The sequence below is a fragment of the Gopherus evgoodei genome, chromosome 2 (genome assembly GCF_007399415.2).
Source record: "Gopherus evgoodei ecotype Sinaloan lineage chromosome 2, rGopEvg1_v1.p, whole genome shotgun sequence".
Lineage (NCBI taxonomy): Eukaryota > Metazoa > Chordata > Testudines > Testudinidae > Gopherus > Gopherus evgoodei.
The window spans coordinates 199,574,449-199,596,737 of NC_044323.1; the positions used below are offsets into that span (position 1 = coordinate 199,574,449).

The 22,289-nt window shown below is 41.9% G+C and overlaps 1 protein-coding gene and 1 long non-coding RNA gene across 2 annotated transcripts; both read left to right on the plus strand.

The window, feature by feature from the left end:
- The first annotated feature begins 984 nt into the window (after positions 1-984).
- On the plus strand, positions 985-12,163 carry DSEL (dermatan sulfate epimerase like). Its single transcript, XM_030552676.1, has 2 exons — positions 985-1,734; positions 2,544-12,163. Exon 2 carries the CDS (start codon positions 3,502-3,504, stop codon positions 7,150-7,152), a length of 3,651 nt encoding a protein of 1,216 aa, XP_030408536.1. The 5' UTR covers positions 985-1,734; positions 2,544-3,501; the 3' UTR covers positions 7,153-12,163.
- A 125-nt stretch (positions 12,164-12,288) lies between these two features.
- LOC115646635 lies at positions 12,289-21,970 on the plus strand. Its single transcript, XR_003999087.1, has 3 exons — positions 12,289-14,955; positions 20,509-20,645; positions 21,338-21,970. It is a non-coding gene; the product is annotated as an uncharacterized LOC115646635 (long non-coding RNA).
- Positions 21,971-22,289: the final 319 nt, after the last annotated feature.

A 22,289-nucleotide genomic window follows, 5' to 3' on the forward strand; every position in this document is an offset into this window, starting at 1 on the left:
CTGGTTGAGAACCACTGATATAGATATATAACTCCTTAAATAAGTTGTCCCCAACCTTTTTCATCTGGTGGGTGCCAGACGATGAGCCACCAAGGACCGTGGCTGGCGGATGAGCATCCACCAAAATGCCGCCGAGAAGCGGCAACGTCAATGGCAGTCGCTGCCGAAATGCTGCCGAGAAGCAGTGTCTTCCAGAAGCATCGCCGCCGAAATGCCGCTGAAAATCAGCATTTCGGTAGCGACGCCTCTGGATGATGCTGCTTCTCGGAGGCATTTCGGCAGATGCTTGCCCACCGGACAGTATGCGGGCACACACAGATGCCCTGGCGGGTGCCATGGTACCCATGGGCACTGTGTTGCAGACCACTGCCTTAAATATTATCCGTACATGCCTCTCAGTGGGCTACTGGCTCTCAGTAGAGATCTTGCATATTACCAGTTAGAGAATTATTATGCATGTATCTGACTCAGTGGGTCCATGTAAAACTTGTACCTCCTGTGCCCTCTGCCAGCTTGGCACCAGGAGGTCCCTAGGTCACAGAGTTAAATCCTAGCTTCACTGCAGACAGTGAGAGTTTTGCCATTGACTTAAGGAGTTATGTATCTATACTGAATATTATGATCTTATGACAGGTAACCAGGAGGCTGAATGTCTCAGACAGGCTCCTTTCAAGCAGGCGTAACAGCTGTTTATCTCTACTAACTTGACTATCTGATTTGCTCCTAAGACCCTCAGTGTCCCTAGTGTCTACTCCCATCCTTCCCTCTCTCCTCCAGACCCGCTGCCCGCCCATTCGCCCTTCATTTTGCCCTTCCCTCCACCCACAATCTGCCCCTCCACGCACTCATCTCCTTATCCTCCGCAGCATCCCTCTCCCTCCTTCCCCACGCCCCTACCTCCCGCAGGGCTGGGGCTCTCGGGGCAAGGCACAGGCAGGAGCTCTGCACGCACCCTTCGCACATGCCCATTCGGGCCGCCGGGGGAGCTGGAGCAGAAGCAAAGCAAGAGCAGCCCGGGCTGGTAGCCGGCTTAGCTCCGCCCGCCTTGGCAATGCTGCCGCCGCCGCCGCTCTGCCTCCTTCTCACTCCTCTCCACAGCTGTCTCTCGACTCCCAGCACCAGCTGCTGGGCTGCACGGCGAGGCGCAGAGGCGGTGGTGCCATCGGCTTGCTAGGCAGAAGAGGAGGCTCCGCTCTGGGGACAGCCACCGGCTCGCCCGCAGCGGCAGCTAGAGCTGCTCCCCCGGGCAAAAGGGCATCCCAGCCTCCCGCATGTGTAGCTAACTCTTCTGGGGAGTCGTGTTGTGTTTTCTCCCTCCCGGATCCTCGCCCTCGGCGATTATTTTGTAGCACTGGCTGCCCCCTCCGCCCCGGCCCGCTCGATCTTTCTGGGCAGCAGTTTGAACACTATTGGAGAGAGAGCGAGAAAGAGATCTGCCTGCACTTGTAATGAGAAGTATTAACAACAAACAGAAGTCAGTCCACGCGTTGATGAAGGGCGCGGGCCCCCCGGCCCTGCTGCGGGGCAGAGCTTTCTGACAAATAGCTGAAGTTCAGTCGATCCTGTCTGAAGTTGAGCTCTCGGTGCAAACCGAAAGGAGAAGAGGCGAGGGGGGCCCGAGAAAACTACACCGCAGCCTGCTCTTTTCTTTTCAACACTTTCCTCAGTTCTTCTGCCACAAGCTCTGCTGCTCTGTCCGCATGGAGTGGGACACTGGCAAGAGAGGCTGCTAAGGTAAGCTGATGGCCTTATATTTTAAAACACGCGTAAGTGCAAAAAATAGGAGAGATGGGGAGGATTTTGTCACAGAAGTAGCGTGAGAGGTCTGATGCAGTTTGCAACCGAAACTTGTTAAGTTGTCCAAAGCCAACATAAGCAAAGGGAAAAATTCCGCTGTGCACGAATTGGTTCATAGCTCCCTCTGATGGCTTCAGTCAAATATACACTGTGTGGCCACACTGGTAAGGAGTATAGTGCACAAGGCGTAATATCAAACTTTTGATATATGTTCCCTTAAGGAGAAGAGCCCTAGGAAAAATAGGCTTCACCCTGAGAAGCAGGGCATCCCGTATGTGTGCTTGTATGATTTAGGTTCTGTAAAAATAAAGGGTTGAGAAACTTGGGAAAACGTTAAATCTTAACTTTTTTAAAATGATTAGGAGAATACACAGACACATACTGGAACTGTTGTTTGGAAAATAAGCCTGATTCTTTATTTCTAACGGAGTATTACAGTTGCATTAGTTCACATGAACTCTGCTAATGTAAAAAGATAAAATAATATATCAGGCCTTGCAGTTTCAGATAACTTGGAAAAAGTAAAAATAAAATAAAATAGAAACTCAGATCATGAGTTAATTCTACTTTGATTCTGAAGCTAATTTAGTGAGCAGACTTTGACAAGGTTGTTCTTTTACTGCTTCTTTCTAGCCTTAATATTTACTGTAGATGAGAACCTGCGGATTCTTTCTGATGCATTTTAAATATTTGTAGAATGTATTTTGAGATCTGTACTACATCAGAGAACTTTTGTGTTTCCACAGAAAGGATCGAATATGCAAAGCCAACGGAAAACTGAAATAGCACTTTTGGTTGAAAAACACTGGCTTTGTACTCCTTTCAAGTGTTTTACTTTTACTTCGTGATGGGAAGAATAGAATAATCAGAACCATTGGGACATAGGTTGGATTTCACTAGTTGAAGATGAAATGAAGATAATAGAAGACGACATGAGAGCATATTGTGTGTTTTATGCGTATGCATCCAAACAAACCTTCCACAAATAGACATGAACAGGAATTAGAAATATTTTTTTTTCCAGAGAGAGAGGCTAATGGAGAAATGTTATTGTTTTCCTCCTCCACTTTCACACTCTCAAGCCTATGAAGAAGAATTTTTTTTTTATACAAACGAGAGAACAGGAAGGCTAGGGGGAGTAAATTTGACATCTGAGTCTATTGTAGAAAGTACTGAGCATTTCTACTTCGGCAAAAACAAAACATTGTCCTGAATAAATGTAATGATTTCATCATCAGTGCAATTTTTTCCTACTCTAGGAATGGCATTTTATCAGAATGTGACGGGAAAGGATTTTTGTGTGAATTCAGTTATTTTAAATTCAATTTTTGGGGTCATTTTCCAGTGCTTTTCAGCAAAAAAAGATACTACGTTTTTTAGTCCCTTGACTTATTTAATCAGATTGTGTTTCACATGGAAAATATAGAGACTTTACCTTCCTTTTAGTTTTATGTGTTATGCTTTACTGTTGTAGCTGTGCAAAGTACAGACAAGGCATCTGTGGTTCAACTTTTCAGAAATCCTTTGTTTTGTTTTCAGTACTGTACTTCAGATAAGCTGAGGAGCGAGTCTATCTTATTCTTTTGTTTTTAAGCAAAAATGCCTTAAGTGTACACTGTTATATTAGCTGAATCAACATTTGACATCTTAACACTGTGTTTTGTAAAGATGTATCCTTGAAGGGAAGGAGCTGCCTAATGGATCATGGCTCTTATGTTTACACTACATATTTTATTTCTAGCGTTAGTGATGTTTGCTCTCTCCACTTTTGAAGAATCTGTAAGCAATTACTCTGACTGGGTGACTTTCACAGAAAATGTGTATCAGAATGAGAAACAAAAACTGCAAGATTTCAGTGCCAACCAGAAGCTGAAAAAAACTATTCTTCATCCAAGCTTATATTTTGATGCCGAAGATATCCAAGCACTGAGGCAAAAGTCTCGTACAAGCCATTTACATCTGTTCAGAGCTATCAGAGGTGCAGTGACAGCTATGCTGTCCAGCCCATCATACTACCTACCTCCACCCAAGCATGCTGATTTTGCTGCAAAGTGGAATGAGATTTATGGTAACAATCTGCCTCCCTTAGCTTTTTATTGTTTGCTATGCCCAGAAGATAAAGCTGCCTTTGAATTTGTTTTAGAATACATGGACAGAATGGCTGGCTACAAAGACTGGCTGGTTGAGAATGCTCCAGGAGATGAAGTGCCACTTGGTCACTCCTTAACAGGTTTTGCCACTGCTTTTGACTTCTTATATGGCTCACTGGATAACATCAGAAGACAAAAATATCTAAAGAAGATCTGGATTGTGAGTGAGGAAATGTACGAATATTCAAAAGTCCGCTCATGGGGAAAGCAACTTCTCCATAACCACCAAGCCACTAATATGCTAGCACTGCTCACAGGTGCCCTGGTTACTGGGGTGGACAAAAAATCTCAGACAAATATTTGGAAACATGCCGTTGTTGATGTGATGGAAAAAACCATGTTTCTGCTCAATCACATTGTAGATGGCTCTTTGGACGAAGGAGTAGCTTACGGCAGTTACACAGCTAAGTCAGTAACCCAATATGTTTTCCTGGCCCAGCGCCATTTTGGTATTAATAACCTAGAAAACAATTGGCTGAAAATGCACTTTTGGTTTTATTATGCCACACTGTTACCAGGCTATCAAAGGACTGTGGGCATAGCAGATTCTAATTATAACTGGTTTTATGGCCCTGAAAGCCAGCTGGTTTTCCTGGATAAGTTTGTAATGAAGAATGGAGCTGGCAATTGGCTGGCACAACAGATTAGAAAGCACAGGCCCAAGGATGGCCCAATGGTGCCATCCACTGCACAAAGGTGGAGCACACTTCACACTGAATACATCTGGTATGCTGCAGAGCTAACTCCTCAACCTCCCCCTGACTATGGCACTGCTAAGATGCATGTGTTTCCTAACTGGGGAGTTGTTACTTATGGGGCTGGGTTGCCAAATACTCAGACCAACACCTTTGTGTCCTTTAAATCCGGAAAGCTTGGTGGCCGTGCAGTCTATGACATAGTTCATTTTCAGCCATATTCCTGGATTGATGGATGGAGGAGTTTCAATCCAGGACATGAACATCCAGATCAGAACTCCTTTACTTTTGCCCCCAATGGACAGGTGTTTGTATCTGAGGCCCTATATGGACCCAAGTTCAGCCACTTGAATAATGTACTGGTGTTTGCTCCATCTCCTACAAGTCAGTGTAATCAGCCTTGGGAGGGACAACTTGGGGAGTGTGCACAGTGGCTTAAGTGGATTGGTGATGAGGCTGGAGACTCAGCTGGGGAGATTATAACAGCTTCTCAGTATGAGGAGATGATGTTTGTGAGTGGTGAGGCAGCATCTGCCTACTCTTCTGCAATGAAACTGAAAAGCGTGTATCGTACTTTGCTACTCCTAAATGCTCAGACATTGCTAGTAGTAGACCATATTGAGAAGGAGACAGACTCTCCCCTCAGCTCTGTCAGTGCCTTCTTTCATAATCTTGACATTGATTTTAAATATATACCCTATAAGTTTATGAACAAATATAGTGGAGCCATGATGGATGTGTGGGATGCTCACTATAAGATGTTTTGGTTTGATCATCATGGGAATAGTCCTGTTGCCAGGATACAAGAGGCAGAGCAAGCAGCAGAGTTCAAAAAGCGGTGGACTCAGTTCATAAATGTTACCTTTCCCATGAAAACCACTGTTACAAGAGTTGCATATGTGTTCTATGGACCGTATGTTAATGTTTCTAACTGCAGATTCATAGATGATTCCAAATATGGATTTCAAATTTTTCTAAATGTCAACAACACTGAAAATATTGTCTCCATTGTGACTGAATATCACAGTCTGAGGACAAGGTTCAATTATTTGGGATTTGGTGGCTTTGCCAAGGTAGCTGATCAAAACAAAGTTATCAAATTTGGTCTAGGCACTGAAGCTGTACAAGAACAGATAACAAATAACAGAACAGTTTTCCCATTTGGATTCAAAGTGAATATAATAGCAGGATTAGTTTTGGGCATTAGTTTGGTAATACTGGCTTTTCAGTGGCGGTTTTACATTTCCTTCAGCAAGTTGTTGCGCTGGATACTAATACTGGTTATCACACTGTGGTTTATTGAGCTGGTGGATGTATGGAGCACTTGCACTCAGCCTATCTGTGCAAAATGGAGCAGTGACATCATAAATGTAGACCCAAATACAGGCAATACAGCCAAACAATTAGAAGGAAACCCTGTTGTTTTGCCAGATGTGGTAATTACCTCACTTCCCAGTTCCGGAGCAGACATTTTAAAGCAACTTTTTTTTAACAGCAGTGATTTCATATACATCAGAATCCCTACAACTTACCTTGATATCCCTGAAACTGAACTTGAAATTGACTCATTTGTAGATGCATGTGAATGGAAGGCTTCTGATATCCAAAGTGGCCGTTTCCGTCTACTCCGAGGCTGGCTCCAATCCCTAGTCCAAGACACAAAACTGCATTTACAAAATATTCATTTACATGAAGCCAGCAGAAATAAATTAGCTCAGCATTCTACCAGAAGTAAGGACAAAAAGAGAAGGTCCAGAAAGAGAGAGTCTTTGTCAGAACAAAGAAGCAGAACAAGAGGAAAATTAGACAAAGATGCTGAATACATTAGGGAACTGAGGAGACACCTTGCCTATTATCCATATGCACGTCCTGTACTTAGTTTAAGTAGTGGGAGCTGGACATCAAAGCTTCCTTTCTTTCAAGAAATCATAGGTCCCTCAATGAGGGCATTGTATGTAGTAAGGGACCCTCGGGCATGGATCTACTCAATGTTGTATAAAAGTAAGCCAAGTCTTTACTCCTTGAAAAATGTTCCAGAGCACTTAGCTATGCTGTTTAAAGTGGAAGGCGGGAAAGAAAAGTGTGGTTTACATTCACGCTATGCCTTTGAATATGAATCACTGAGGGAAGAACTCTTGGATTCTAGGTCAAATGCAGTTTCTGTGCTGTCCCATTTGTGGCTAGCAAACACAGCAGCAGCGCTGCGAGTAAATGGGGATCTGCTGCAGACAAATTATCAGCTGGTCAAGTTTGAAGATATTGTGAGCTCTCCTCAGAAGACAGCTGAAGCAATTTATGCTTTCCTTGGTATTCCTCTGTCTCCTGCTAGCTTAAACCAAATATTGTTTGCCACCTCCACCAATCTTTTCTACCTTCCTTATGAAGGTGAAATATCACCAACTAGTATTCATGCCTGGGAACAAAAAATGCCTATTGAAGAAATTAGACTGATTGAGGACATCTGTTGTACCTTGATGGACCACTTAGGATACCCAAAGTTTACAGTTTAAATGCTGCAGGTCAGCAGTAGTTTGCACTAATGATCCCCAACTCCTCAGTGTGTGAATAAGAATTAGAGAGTTTGTTTATTCTTGTAAAATGTGTGTACAGTCTGTTACATGCAGAAAGATTTATTTAAAAAATAGATATTTGTTCTAGCAGGATTTTTAAAAACAAACACTTATAACTACTTTTGCTGCCTTTCAAATAAAGCTGTGTGAACCTTTACAAATCTACCAGCTGGGGAATGGATAGCTCAAGGGATTGGTAATAAACTATGGAGCCTTGCACTTCCAGGTGAACAGTTTGACTCCAGCACGAGTGGGTAGTTGCCCAAAGTAGTTACCATCTGATGGCTGTTTGGTGGCCTATATGAAATGAGTTGTTGGTCTCAGCCCACTTCGTAATGGGATCAGATTTGCAGGTATATTCTGGCCACTTGCTACCCCAATAGGGCAAAGGAGCCATAAACTGAGTAAAACTGGGATTTAAATCTGTTGTTCATCACTTGAGTTGGTGTTCTAGTAAATCTGGCCCCTTTTTAGGAGTCTCAGCAGACAGGCCAAGGGCTGACACGGCATAGAAACTGAATGGTATGTGATATGGTTCCTCCAGAACTGAAGCTCTTTGGTAGGGTTTTACGAGGATGAGTTCTTCCTGTAACTATTCTGTAGATAAAGAGAAGACTTCAATCTCCAGTTCCATCAATCTGGCACCTTCTCTGAGCACTAAATGAACTTTGGGGATGGGTGGGAGAGGGAAACCATCACAAGAAATCCACAAAACCCATAAAACCCCATAAATCTATCAGTTAAAAATTAGCTGAGAGGTTTCTAAAGGATCCTGTGAAACTCCAACGGTGCTCCACAATATTAAACTGCTCCTGGATTTTCAAAGCTGCTAATGCTCTCGCCACTGATGCTGCTGCTCTGTGCAGCTCCTCTTAGCTAAGAGAATCTGAATGAACTTCCTCTTTTCTCAGTAAGACTCCTCCATCCTTCTTTGTTTGTTGTAACACACTATGAAGTCTCTTCTCTTTTTAGCTGACCATTGTGCATAACTCTCACTAATTCCAGTGGCAAAGGTGTATGAGTTCCTGTCAATGCAAACATTTGATGTCATCATCATCAGTGGTAATATATTAATATCAGGTGGGAATGTAGTGATTAGAAGAGCCCAGATAAATCTCCAGACCCGTGTTTCATCAAGGGATGATTAGCTTTTCTGTATACTAGATCTGCCAGCAACATCTTATGGCTGGTCAAGGTAGCTCTTTGCGTTGAGTCACTTCTATGAGGTTTCTCTCTCCTATTCCAGGCTTGGATGACAATTAATCTCAGTAATTTCTTTCAAGCATCTGATTATTTTAAAATATGATTTTTGTTTCTTTAAATCTGCACTGAAATGTCACATTGATTTGGAAATACATACCCTTTGTGGGGTGAATATTTGCTTTTGGTAATATCTTCGTCATGCGGCAATTGTGTTTTTCCTTGAGTCATATATATATTTTTTTCTTTTCACAATGTTCTTTTTTTTTAAAAAAAGACAATGTTGAAATTGTCCTAATTTATCATACTCAGCAGTCTTTTGAAATGCATACATACTGTAAATATCTTCAGATGTGTAAATCAAACCATAGATGATGTCAGAGACATCTGCTTTCTTTACCGTCTGTGTTATTTTTTCCCCATTACTAATGAAGTTGTCATGAAATGTGCTTAGTTTTGTTTGTAGGAGCTGGAATCAGAGTTTTGTGCTATTATATTGAAATATAACAGTAGAGTAATTACCATATATTTGGGTGACAAGCATTAGGCAATGTCAAGATGTAATGAGTTTCTCTCTACAGATTGCAATTCTCTTGCTGATGTTTAATATTAAACATCTTGCTGATGTTCTCCCCTTTTTTCCTGCTGTTCCCCCCCCCACACACAGATTTTTTGCACCCTCTGCATCCTTTTGTGATCTCTTGTTCTGACCTAGATAAAAGTGACTCTTTCTCAGCCATTCCTTATTATGTCAACATGTGCCTCTGGTGTGATAAAGCTGTTGCTATGTTGCAGTCTCACTAACCATAACTTGCCTGTCACTTTCCTTTGATTATAATAGAGACTCGGAGCTGCTTTTTCTCTTCTTCTTTCCTGGGTCTTACCTCTGGCTAGGTAGAATGTCATGTTAAAAGAAATATTAAAGTTTGTTAATGTACACTAACATGTAAGTGAAATTTTGGATCCCGACTATCATTCTCTCAAATCAGTTTTTTTTCTCTCTATCTCTCTGTTATCAGTCATATGTAAAATTGTTGCCTTGTTGCCAACATCATTGCTTTTATTTGACAGACAGAGCATTTGCTTTTCTTCTCAGGATTTATGATCTTGAATCAGAACAAATAGAAAGGCTTTCCTCTGTCATCTGTTTTAGGATTGCTCAAAGACTCAGGATTGACTGCGTTTTGGGGGGAAGTAGGAAAGAATATAAAAATCCCTTCTTGATAGTGCTGCATGAAAGGCTACAAATAGATTTTAAACCAGCTCTTTTTGATGGGCTGAGGTGAAAAGGGGAACACTCAAGGATCAGTAGGTCGTCCCTGCAGCTTTCAGCATATAGGGTTATCTCATGCCCTTTGGCTGATAATACATGTCACTACTATCATTTATTCTGGCATACTCAAGATTTAGGACCTAATTATCCACAGTCTTGCATCTTCTGAAGTTAAACCAACTATAATGTTCTCCTGTTTGGGTTTGGTAATATTTTATACCCCTTTGTACAGATGTAATTGACTCTACTAGGTACATGACTGGGGAGAATTAGATTCTTTGGGAAGAGAGTTATATCAAAAGCACAAAAATTAAAAGAAAAAAAAGAATGAATCTAAAGAAAGTAATGACTGAAAGCCATAGTCCTAAGGTTTCAAAATTCTAATTGCATGCATTACGGGAGCTTAAAATAACACAATATTGTTATATATTCTAAGGAAACTGAGCACATGGTGCTTTTGCTTCAAAACTGCTAACAGAGAACCCCTATGATAGAGAACATTTCTACTTGCTGGGAAGAAAAGAGCATATGTCAACTAAACAACAGAGCACTATGTATAAAAGTAGCTTATGGGACTGGATTAATCTCACAGAAGGAAAGAATATCAGAGCAAGTGAGGCTCTGCAGTGTTGTGGGGGCCTAATTTCTATAGAACACTTAACAAAACAATCCAGAAATCCCAGGTCAGAAGATTTGAATTTTTATTTTTTTAGGCTGTATACAGTTAAAATATTACTAAAAATGCAGTGTCCCAGAGCTTCATACTGATCATATTCAAACCTGCTTTTTCATGTATCATGCCTCCATTGTCCAGTGGGTTCACCAGTTTTGCAGTCCAGTCATACAAAAAAGTATCCATTGACTTCAAGTTGTGTGGTCTGTGAATGAAAAGAGTGCAGGATCAAAATGTAATCAAATGTGTCTACATTTCTGTGAGGTCACCTGCATAACAGTTTATGGATTTCGGTAGCATTTTAGAAACTACGTAACTATAATTAGAGCTGGTTGGGGAAAAAAGTCTGTCAGTTGTGTTTTAACAGAAAATAGCTTTTCAATGCAGTGGAAATGTTCATGCAAAAATACCTGTTTTCATGAGATAAGTGAGTTTTTAATCAGAAAACCTTAAACTGAAAACAAAATACTGTTTTTGACAAAAACATGAAAAATTGTTTTAAGAAAACTTGATAACTTCCCCTCCCCCCATTTTTGTCTAAATTTGGAAAAAATGGGGAGAAAAAATCTGTCAGCTCTCCCTACCATTCAAATATGCATTCAGTTGGCTCTCATCCTCTGTTCTGTTGCCTCTGTGTAACTCCGCTGAAATATAGCCAAGTTGCATTGGTGTAAGCGAAAGCAGAACTTGGCCCACTGTTTGATCAAGTATTCTAAAATTAGGCTTCCAGGCTTTGACAACTGCCCTATCTTTTAATCATTCTTTTGTGCCCGGGGCAGATGAGAAGATGGAAAAATAATAAGGTACTCAATCTGTTGTTTTAGGTTGAAGAAATCAATACTTTGAAAATTATCTTTTAATTAACAGCTAGTTATAAGTAAAATAAACTGTGGGAGGCCTGAAATCTAATGGTATGGCAACTCTCCAGCTACTTTTAATTTAAAATAGATCAGCTGATAAATTTTAAATGATTTCTGAGTTAGTCACATGACTTCACTACCACAATAAGTACTTGTCAGAGGGTATGTCTGTGCTGTTGCAGGGAGTATGCCTCCCAGCCCAGACAGGAAAAGACACTAGCTTACCTTGAGTTAGTGTGCTGAAAATAGAGGCGTATGAACATTGCACCATGAACTAGCCACCTATGTCCAAGCCTAACTGACCTCCTGGATCTGAGCTCAGTGACTAGCCCAAACTGCCACCCTTAATACTACTTCCATGCTGTTATTTTTAGCATGCTAGCTTGAGCCGAATTAGCATGTATTTGTTTATCTTGGCTGGGAGGCATTCTCCCAGCTGCAGTGTAGACATATCAAGAGGGTCTCCAATCAAGTGAATGTTGAATGCCTTCGTACTGAAATTCTAGGCTAGAACCCTCAATGTATAAAAATCTAAGTTAACAGGCAGGGCAAGCAGTGAGCTGGAAAAATATGTATGCTACTTAGGAGAATGTCCATTGCAAACCCATATCTGAGACCTGTGTGTATGTTTCATTTAGGAGTTAAATAGAAGGATGTATTAGGGGAAGCAGGACTAAATAATCCAGGGGATTGGTAATGGATAGGAACATTTCTTTGGTATATCAATGGTTTGAGTCTAGCTCTAGGTCATTACAGACCTAAGGTCATTACCATATTGACCAAATCCTGTTGACTCACCCATACAAGTAGGACCTCTGACTTCAGTGGAAGTACATGGATGAGGAAGGTGAGTGGGATTTACACAGACTGTATCAGAGTTCAAGGCCAAGACTATAGCAGGGTTCAAAAAAGAACTAGATAAATTCCTGGAGGATAGGTCCATCAATGGCTATTAGCCAGGATGAGCAGGGATGGTGTCCCTAGCCTCTGTTTACCAGAAGCTGGGAATGGGCAACAAGGGAGGGATCACTTCATTACCTGTTCTGTTCAGTCCCTCTGGGCATCTGGCATTGGCCACTGTCAGAAGACAGGATGCTGGGCTAGATGGATCTTTGGTCTGACCCAGTATGGCTGTTCTTATGTAGTTAAATGAGTTGGTGAACTCAGTATTGTTATTGGCAGTACATGATCACATTACGAAAACCACCATCACAACTGCATCCTTCTTAATAGCCTCAATATTTTTCCAGTGGCAGATCATGGATACAGGACTTCAGTACCCTGGTATCATTCTGGCACCTTTCACTAGTACTAACATTCAAATGCTCATTCAAACCAACCTCAGTCCTTAAGATGCTACTTTTCCAGCAAATAATGACTTTTTAAAAATTTAACCTGGGTAAAATTTCAGTATTTCCATGTATAAATGTTTTCAGCTTCCATATAGATAAAGAATTTTCCACAGAAATATGTTTTTACTCATTGTAAACAGTCTTTTACTTTCTCTCATGCACAAACAGCCCAAAAAAATAAAAAGGGAAAGTGAAAGCTTTTGTCAAAATGACATTGATGCAGACATAAGATTTCAGCTATTGTAATGATAACTTATTTGCATGGCTTCATTCATGGATCAGACTGAATTTTCATTTTAAAGAGAAAATTTTAATATTTCACTATTTATTACCTTGAGATGATGTGACAAATGACATCCAGAAGAGAGCTGGACCCTTAGGGTGCTATGGGTTATTTCTAATAATAATATGGTCTTGTTACTGTGATTTTATTAGTTAATATGACCAGGTGTAAACTTTTGAAATTCTGCAATATCTGTACTCAAAACATTTGCCCTAGGCAATTCATGATCAAGGGTTAAAGTACAGTTCATATATATTTGGCAAACAAGTAGAGAGCACTTGTGTGACTTGTTCATTGTTATATTTGGAAATAAACATAAAGTATTTTTGTAATTTGAATTTGTGACATTACTTTTTAAGAAAGAACTCACTGAAATTAGTTTTTAAAAATACACATAAAAATACCTTCACCAAGAAGCATACATAACTAACCAAAACAAGCACATTATCTTATCATCATAGCCCTGGTCTTCCCTTTCTCCTGAGCTTGTTAGGCCCCAGTTCGGAACACCACTTAAACATGTTTAAGTACACCATTAATGAGGATGCTTTCCTGAATCAGAGTCTCTGTAGGCCTAGACACATTCTCATTGAATTCATCCTCATTCCACTTACAGGTGTAAAATTGCAGATATTCATAAGTGGAGGATCAGGGCCTTATATTGTAAAGTGTTTGGAGCAGGGACTGAGAGTTGAAATCTTGGCTTATTAAACTCAATGAGGCCAACATTTCATAAAGTGTTTTCTCCCTGGAAAGGGCCATGCAAAATTATGGCACTAATGATAATACCTAGCTCTTATATAATGTATTTCATCAGTAGATTTCAAAGCGCGACACAAAAAAGGTAAGCTTTCTTATCGTACAGAAGGGGAAAGCTGAGGCTCAGGAAATGGAGTGACCTGCCAAAGTGGACCCAGAAGGCTAGTGGCTGTGCTGGTAATAGATCTCAAGTCTCCTAAGTCCCAGTCCATCACTCTATCCACTAGACAACACTGCCTCCCTTAAGTAACGAATAAATGCTTTGGGGACAATCTGTGACAACACATTCTGGCTTTAAAAGTTATCTAGTTGTATTTTTCTCTTTAATATTTAAAGAAATATTTAGATCACAGGGAAATATTGTATATCTATTTCTTAATATTTCCAAAAGACCTGAAATTACTGAAACCAAAAGCCTATGTATATCATACAAGTTTATTCTTCTTGGTGTATGATACATTGCAGAAAACAAAGAGTAATGTTTTGTAGGGTTTAATTCGTGAATCACTTTTTAGCCTGAATCAAGCTACAGGTTAAGATTATCTGATACATTTATAGACCACAAAAGAAAGAGCATAAGAATGGCCATTCTGGCTGAGACCGAATGGTCCTTCTAGCCCAGTTTTCTGTCTTCTGCCAATCGACAAACCTAGGTGGTTTGGAGAGAATGAACAGATCAGGGCAATTTATCAAGTAATCTATCCCCTGTCATCCAGTCCCAGCTTCTGGCAGTCTGAGATTTAGGGGGACCAGTAACAAAGGTTGTGTTCCCAACCATCTTGGCTAACAGCCATTGATGGGCCTATCCTCCATGAACTTAGCTAATTCTTTTTTTTAACCCAGTTTTGACCTTTTTACCCAGTTTTGACCATTTGACCTTCACAACATCCCCTGGCAACAAGTTCCACAGCTTGATTGTGTGTTGTATGAGGAATTACTTCTTTATGTTTGTTTTAATCTTACCTGTTCATTTCATTGGGTGACCCCTGGTTCTCATGCTATGTTGTGATGAGGTGTACTTGCCCTGCACTGGAGCGGAAGGGATTAAGACAGGACTCTTAGCAGCAGAAGACATGTCTCCTTGACCCTGCTGGGCATATTTCAACTGCTGCTCAAGTATAAAAAGGAACAGCCTAGCTCAGCCTGGGCTGACCGCCGAGGAGAAACAATGCACCTTGCTCGCTTCAGTTGAGGAGCAGCCAGGATCCTGGACCGTGGGAGCAGGAGACACCAAGGCCCAGGCAGGCACCCAAGGACCTGAGCACACCCCAGGGAGATTGCAGTCATCAGCCGAAGAGCCCCAAGACTCCGAAGACACTCCAACATCAGCTGCAGGAGTCACGGTAAGAAGTAGCCTAGGGAGGGACTAGCCAGTGTCCCTGCAGCAGTTGGCATGGTGCAGGAGGATTCCCTGCCAACTTAATGGCAAACTCATTTGCCCCTACCAGGGCCCTGGGCTGGGGCCCGGAGGAGCAAGGAGGGCCCAGGCTTTCCTACCTGGCCAACCCCCTCCCCCTCCCGACTGGCCATTGGGCTGCGCTTCCCTGCAGCTGAGGGGAGTCCTACTGACTCTGGCCATTAGGCCATGCTTCTCAACAGCCAAGGGGAGTCCTACTGACTCTGACCATTAGGCTGAACTTCCCCAAAGATAAGGGGAGCCATTTGACCATGCAGCCCTGAGGCTGAGGGCAGCCATATAGAATTAACCGTGGGGCTACCACACACTCTTAATCTACCCCTAGGGTGATGAGGTGTACAACATATGTGAAGGAGAAAAGTAACACTTCAGAGAGACAAGGGAGGTGAGGTAATATCTTTTACTGGACCAACTTATGTTGGAGAGAGGTAAACTTTCAAGTCACACAGAGCTCTGCATACTTCCCTATTCACTTTCTCCACACCATTCATGATTTTACAGATGTCAGTCATAGCCTCACCTTCATCATCTCTTTTCTTAGCTGAACAGCACACAGTATTCAAGGTGTGAGCATAGAATGGATTTATATAGTGACATGATGATATTGTCTGTCTTATTATCTATCCCTTTCCTAAAGATTCATAATAGTCTGTTAGCTTTTTTGACTGCTGCTGCACATTGTGACAGTGTTTTCAGAGACTCCAAGGTGGCTCCAGTGACTCCAAAATATCTTTCTTCAGAGTTAACAGCTAATTTAGAACCCATCATTTTATATGTATTGTTGAGATTGTTTCCTAATGTGCATTACTTTGCATTTATCAACATTGAATTTAATTTGCCATTTTCTTGCCCAATCACCCAGTTTTTGTGAGATCCCTTTGTAGCTCTTCACAATCTGTTTTGGATTTAACTATTTTGAGTAATTTTGTTTAATCTGCAGATTTTGCCAAGTCAATGTTCCTCTCTTTACCAGATCCTTTATAAATATGTTGAATAGCTTAGGTCCTAATACAGATCATTGGGAGGCACCACTGTTTACCTCTCTCCATTCTGAAAACTGACCATTTAATCCTACCCTTTGTTTCCTGTCTTTTAACCAATTACTGATTCATGAGAGGACCATTCCTCTAATCCCATGACTTCTTACTTTGTTGAGGAGACTTTGGTGAGGGATCTTGTCAAGGGCCCTCTGAAAGTATAGTACATATACACTGGATCATGTCTTCACAGGTCTGCTGACTTCCCTCAAAGAATTCTAATAAATTGGTGGCACATGATTTTCCTTGACAAAAGCCATGTCGATTCTTGCCCCACATATTCATTTATGTGTCTGATAATTCAATTCTTTACTATAGTTTCAACCAATTTGCTTGGACCAGAAGTTAGGCTCATTGGCCTGTAATTGCCAGGATTGCCTCCATCATTTTTAAAAATTGGCCTTGTGTTACTATCCTCCAATCATCTAGTACAGAGGCTGATTTAAGTGATAGGTTACATACCACAGCTAGTAGTTCAGTAATTTCATATTTGAGTTCTTTCAGAACCCTTGCATCAATACCATTTGGTGCTGGTGACTTATTACTATTTAATTTATCAATTTATTTCTAAACCTCCTCTGTTGACTCCTCAATCTGGGACAGTTCCTCGGACTTGTCACCTACAGAGAATGGTTCAGGTGTGAGAATCTCCCTCAAATCCTCTGCAGTGAACACTGATGCAAAGAATTCAACTAGCTTCTGGGAAACAGCTTTGTCTTCCTTGAACGCTCCTTTAGGATCTTGATCATCCAGTGGCCACGCTGATTGTTTGGCAAAGTTCCTGCTTCTGATGTACTTTAAAAAAAATGCTGTTTAGTTTTTGTGTCTTTTGCTGGTTGCTCTTCAAATTCTTTTTTGGCATGTCTAATTATACTTTTACATTTGACTTGCCAGGATTTATGCTCCTTTCTATTTTTCTCAGTAAGATTTGACTTCCAATTTTTAATGATGCCTTTTTGCCTCTTTTGTGGGGGGGATGGGGAAGTGAGGGACAGGCCTGCCCACTACTCTGGGCCCTGACCCAGGGATCCTCTAGCCACAGCCACTTACTGCCCTCCTCCAACTCTCCACTACTGCCTACTTCCCTGGGCCACTTCCTCATAGCCCCTGCACCTTCTCTGCCCCCTTGTGTCAGGGCCCCAGTGTGGAAGTCATCAGCCTGGAGCTCCCCCAGCCTCCGCTGACCCTGCCCAGCCCTACTCTAAAAGCCAGTTATTTTCCCTTTGCCCTCCAGGGAGACACTGCCCTTCTTTCTGCCCAGCATCCTTCTTATAGGGCTCAGGCTGGCCCTGATTGGCTGTTTTCAAGCTTCCACTTGACTGGCTCCCAATAAGCCCTTCCAGGATTGGCTGGAGCTCTGTGCAGCCTCTCTGGCTTGCTTTAACCCCTTCAATGCCAGAGTGGGACAGCTGCCCCACTAGAGGCAGTAAAACTTTGCTGATATGTGATCTATCTATGCATATGCTTTATAATTCATCACACTAATAATGGTGTATCCCCCACTGTCTCAGCAAATGTTTAAAAATGGAACACAGCAGTATTGTTTTACATTATTAAAATATAATCATTTTAAGTGAAACATAATATCAGAATGTTGTTAAAGGCCAACAATGTGCCTGGTGTTATATGAGACATGGAAAACGAGACCGAGTCAGATTCTGATCTCATTTAAACCAATCTAAACCAAGAGTAACTTTGCAATGCAATTAATCTTGAATTACACTGACGTAAATGCTTCCCCCACCCCCGAATTTATCACCCCTTCATCCTGAAGATTTTACAATGTAGGCACCAGTCCTTTAAGGTTCTGTGTTTAAGCGGACTTTTGCAACCTAATGGACCCCCACGTGGAGTAGCTGTAGCATGCATAGTAGTATATTGTGAAGCACTGAGAATGAGGAGTACTTGTCGCAGTACCTTAGAGACTAACAACTTTTTTTGAGCATAAGCTTTCGTGGGCTAAAACCAACTTCATCGGATGCATGCAGTGGAAAATACGGTAGGAAGATATATATAAAAAGAGAACATGAAAAAATGAGCGTTACCATACCAACTCTAACGAGACTAATCAATTAAGGTGGGCTATTATCAGGAGGAGAAAAAAAATGTTTGTAGTGATAATCAGGATGGCCCATTTCCAACAGTTGACAAGACGTGAGTAACAATAGGGGAAAAATTAGCATGGGGAAATAGTTTTTACTTTGTGTAATGACCCATCCACTCCCAGTCTTTATTCAAGCTTAATTTAATGGTGTCTAGTTTACAAATTAATTCTTATTCTGCAGTTTCTCATTGGAGTCTGTTTTTGAAGTTTTTTTGTTGAGTATTGTGACTTTGAGTCTGTAATCGAGTGACCAGAGAGGTTGAAGTGTTCTTCTACTGGTTTTTGAATGTTATAATTCTTTACATCTGATTTGTGTCCATTTATTCTTTTGCATGGAGACTGTCCAGTTTGACCAATGTACATGTCAGAGGGGCATTGCTGGCAGATGATGGCATATATCACATTGGTAGATGTGCAGGTGAATGAGCCTCTGATAGTGTGGCTGATGTGATTAGGTCCTATGATGGTGTCCTGTGAAGAGATATGTGGACAGAGTTGGCAACAGGCTTTGTTGCAAGGATAGGTTCCTGGGTTAGTGTTTTTGTTGTGTGTATGGTTGCCGGTGAGTATTTGCTTCAGGTTGATGGGCTGTCTGTAAGCAGGGACTGGCCTGTCTCCCAAGACCTGTGAAGGTGAGGGATCATCTTTCAGGATAGGTTGTAGATCTTTGATGAGGCGCTGGAGAGGTTTTAGTTGGGAGCTGACGGTGATAGCTAGTGGTGTTCTGTTACTTTCTTTGTTGGGCCTGTCCTGTGGTAGGCAACTTCTGGGTACTCTTCTGGCTCTGTCAATCTGTTTCTTCATTTCAGCAGGTAGGTATTGTAGTTATACGAATGCTTGATAGAGATCTTGTAGGTGTTTGTCTCTGAGGGGTTAGAGCAAATGCGGTTGTATCTTAGAGCTTGGCTGTAGACAATGGATCGTGTACTGTGGTCTGGATGAAAGCTGGAGGCATGTAGGTGAGTATAGCGGTCAGTAGGTTTCCAGTATAGGGTGATGTTTATGTGATCATAGCTTATGAGCACTGTAGTGTCCAGGAAGTGGATCTCTTGTGTGGTCTGCTCCAGGCTGTGGTTGATAGTGGGATGGAAATTGTTGAAATCATGGTGGAATTCCTCCAGGGCTTTTTCCATGGGTCCAGATGTTGAAGATGTCATCAGTGTAGTGCAAGCAGAGTAGGGGAGTTAAGGGACGAGAGCTGAAGAAGCATTGTTCTAAGTCCACCATAAAAATGTTGGCATACTGTGGGGCCATGCGGGTACCCATAGCAATGTCACTGACTTGCGCTTTAAATTAGGCTTGAATAAAGACTGAGAGTGGATGGGTCATTACACAAACTTAAAACTATTTCCCCATGCTAATTTTTCCCCTACTGTTACTTACACCTTCTTGTCAACTGTTGGAAATGGGCCATCCTGATTATCATTACAAACGTTTTTTTCTCCTGCTGATAATAGCCAACCTTAACTGATTACTCTCGCTATAGTTAGTATGGCAACACTCATTTTTTCATGTCCCCTGTGTGTATATATATCTTCCTACTGTATTTTTCACTGCATCTGATGAAGTGGGTTTTAGCCCATGAAAGCTTATGCTCAAATAAATTTGTTAGTCTCTAAGGTGCCACAAGTACTCCTCATTCTTTTTGCTGATACAGACTAACACAGCTACCACTCTGAAACCTATGAAGCATTGGACAATAATTAAAGTTATAGTTATTTAACAATATTTTCCACTGTAGTTATCCTTTCTTAAATTGCTTGATCTCATAGCAATTTAAGAAAGGATCTCATAAAATCTTATGATTTGCAATGAGGCTTCCAATCAATAAAAACTCTTTTTGACTTTATTAAATTTAAAGTTATTGCTACCTTTGTTTGCATATGTAACTAATTGGGGGAAGCCTGGTAAGGGGAATCCTGCCCTTAGATACATATGGTGCATTTTACATCAGCAGTAGCTTCAGGCACATATCTGAGGTCAAAGTTTGTTCCCAAGTTTATATTGCTATTTACTGAAGGATCACAAAATTTCCAGCTTGAGTCTATGAACAGAGAAGATGACCTTTTATTAAATGAAAAAAAGATTTGATGCTTGAGATCTAGTCTACAGAACAAAGACCAGGGTTTTTTTGGGGGAGAGTTATTCAGGCACACACAAATACAGCAGGACAGAAGGTGATATGCAGCAATGGTAGCACTATATTACTTTCAGATAGATCCTAAGACTTTCTAGCCAATGGACACCATCAGTTTATTTGCATGTAGACAATTTAGGCCCTGTCTATACTGGCAAGTTTGTGCGCAGTAAAGCAGCTTTCTCCTTTGTAACTCCCAAGGTGTACACACTGCCAAGCCTCTTGGTGTACAGAAACAGCTTATTTGCAGTGCTGTAAAAGAAGCACTCTGACAAGAGGTGTACAGCTTTCTGCACTGTCGGATCTCAGCAAAGCGCAAACAGGAGAGGATGCCCCTGGTAAGTGGTTTCGATTTGGGGAATCACTGACACGAGTTGTTGTGGGCATGAAAGTTGCAGAAAACAGGCTTGTCTGTATATGATGAATGTACCACCACATGCCTAGTCTGAGTGGTGGAACAGGCTGTTGATCGACTCCCTCACTTCACGGGAATCTGCCTCAGAGATCTCCAGGAAACTCTCATGGAAATACTTGGAAATCTGCTGCCACAGGTTCTTTGGCAGAGCTGTTTTGTTTCTTGCCCCATTAACGGTAACTTTCCTGTCCCACTGTGGGCGTGGGGAACCATTTCTGCACACAGGCGAGCCACATAAGGGCCAGGATGGAAGCCGCAGTCTTGGAGAAGACCCTCCCTTGATTCCTTGCTCATCCTCAGCAATGAGATATTTTTCATAATGATCACAGCCTGTGGAAAATGTGGGGACAGAAATGATTATCAGCCCTCCCTCCTCCCCCCACAATGCTGGCTCTCCCCAAAAGCCATGTGCCCATTGTACAGTAGGGTCCAGGAACACTGATTTACCCTGCCCCAGCGGCTACTCACTATTTTTGGTATCTTGTGTGCTTGCCTGGGAGTCAGCCAGTTAGTGATAGGTATGTGAACAGTGGCTGCATTTTAAATCACTGAGTCAGTGTTCTCTGTGTTGCAAACAATACTGCTTCTGTAAAATGTTACATTTTGGCTTCACAGAGATGACTTTGGGGGCCCAACCTTCCTCTTTGTTATCATCGGCTGAATGGCTGCGCAGTATTAGAACACAGCCATGAAGAACCAGGGAGGACTTTCTGCATGACATTATGATGCACTCCGGGGCCGAAAAACAGGAACTGAAGGATGGTGGGACAGCAAGAAGAGGGACTGAAAGGAGAACATGGCATGCCAGAATGAAGCCATGGAGCAGCTCTTAAATGTTATGGAGTACCAAGTGGACATGCTCGACAGCTCTGCGCCTGCCCTCTCCTGCAGCTGCTGTTGCAAAACTCTTTCCCATGCACCCCCCAGACACTGCCAACACACTTTTATCAACCTCCTGGCTCCAGTCTGTACCCACAGCATTCCACTCCTCCCTACTCACAGTCCAGCACTGCAGACTCCCAGAACCCACTGTACTCAACACTCATCCCTCTGCAGTTTGGCCCTCCTAACATTCAGTACCCACTGCACTGTACTCCATGTACATGCATGATCCCTGGACATGCACAAATCTTTAGCTCTCCTGGAACCCCATCTTCTCCTTGGACCTTTCCTTCCCCCGTCCCCCTCAGTGCTGATGTATTTTTTGTTATTGTTGTTTCACTCTCTTCTCCAGTTGTTGTTTTTTAGTAAAAGAATTGTGTTGCTTTGAAAGCAATCTTTATTCTATTAGTTGAAAGGAAACAGAGCCCTGCAAAGCAACAAACAGTTATCTTGAACCTTCATATTCCATCATCTTCACCAATCATAATCATCTCCTAGCATTACAAGCACTGCACTCCTGAGCATAGCAACAAATATTAGTGGCTTTCAGCTTCAAATTGCTGCGTCAAGTCATCCCTGATTCTTCTGGCCCCGTGCTGTGCCCCTCTAATAACCCTGTTCTCTGGCTTTTCAAATTCAGCCTCCAGGCGCTGAGCCTCAGTGGTCCAGCCTTGAGTGAAGCTTT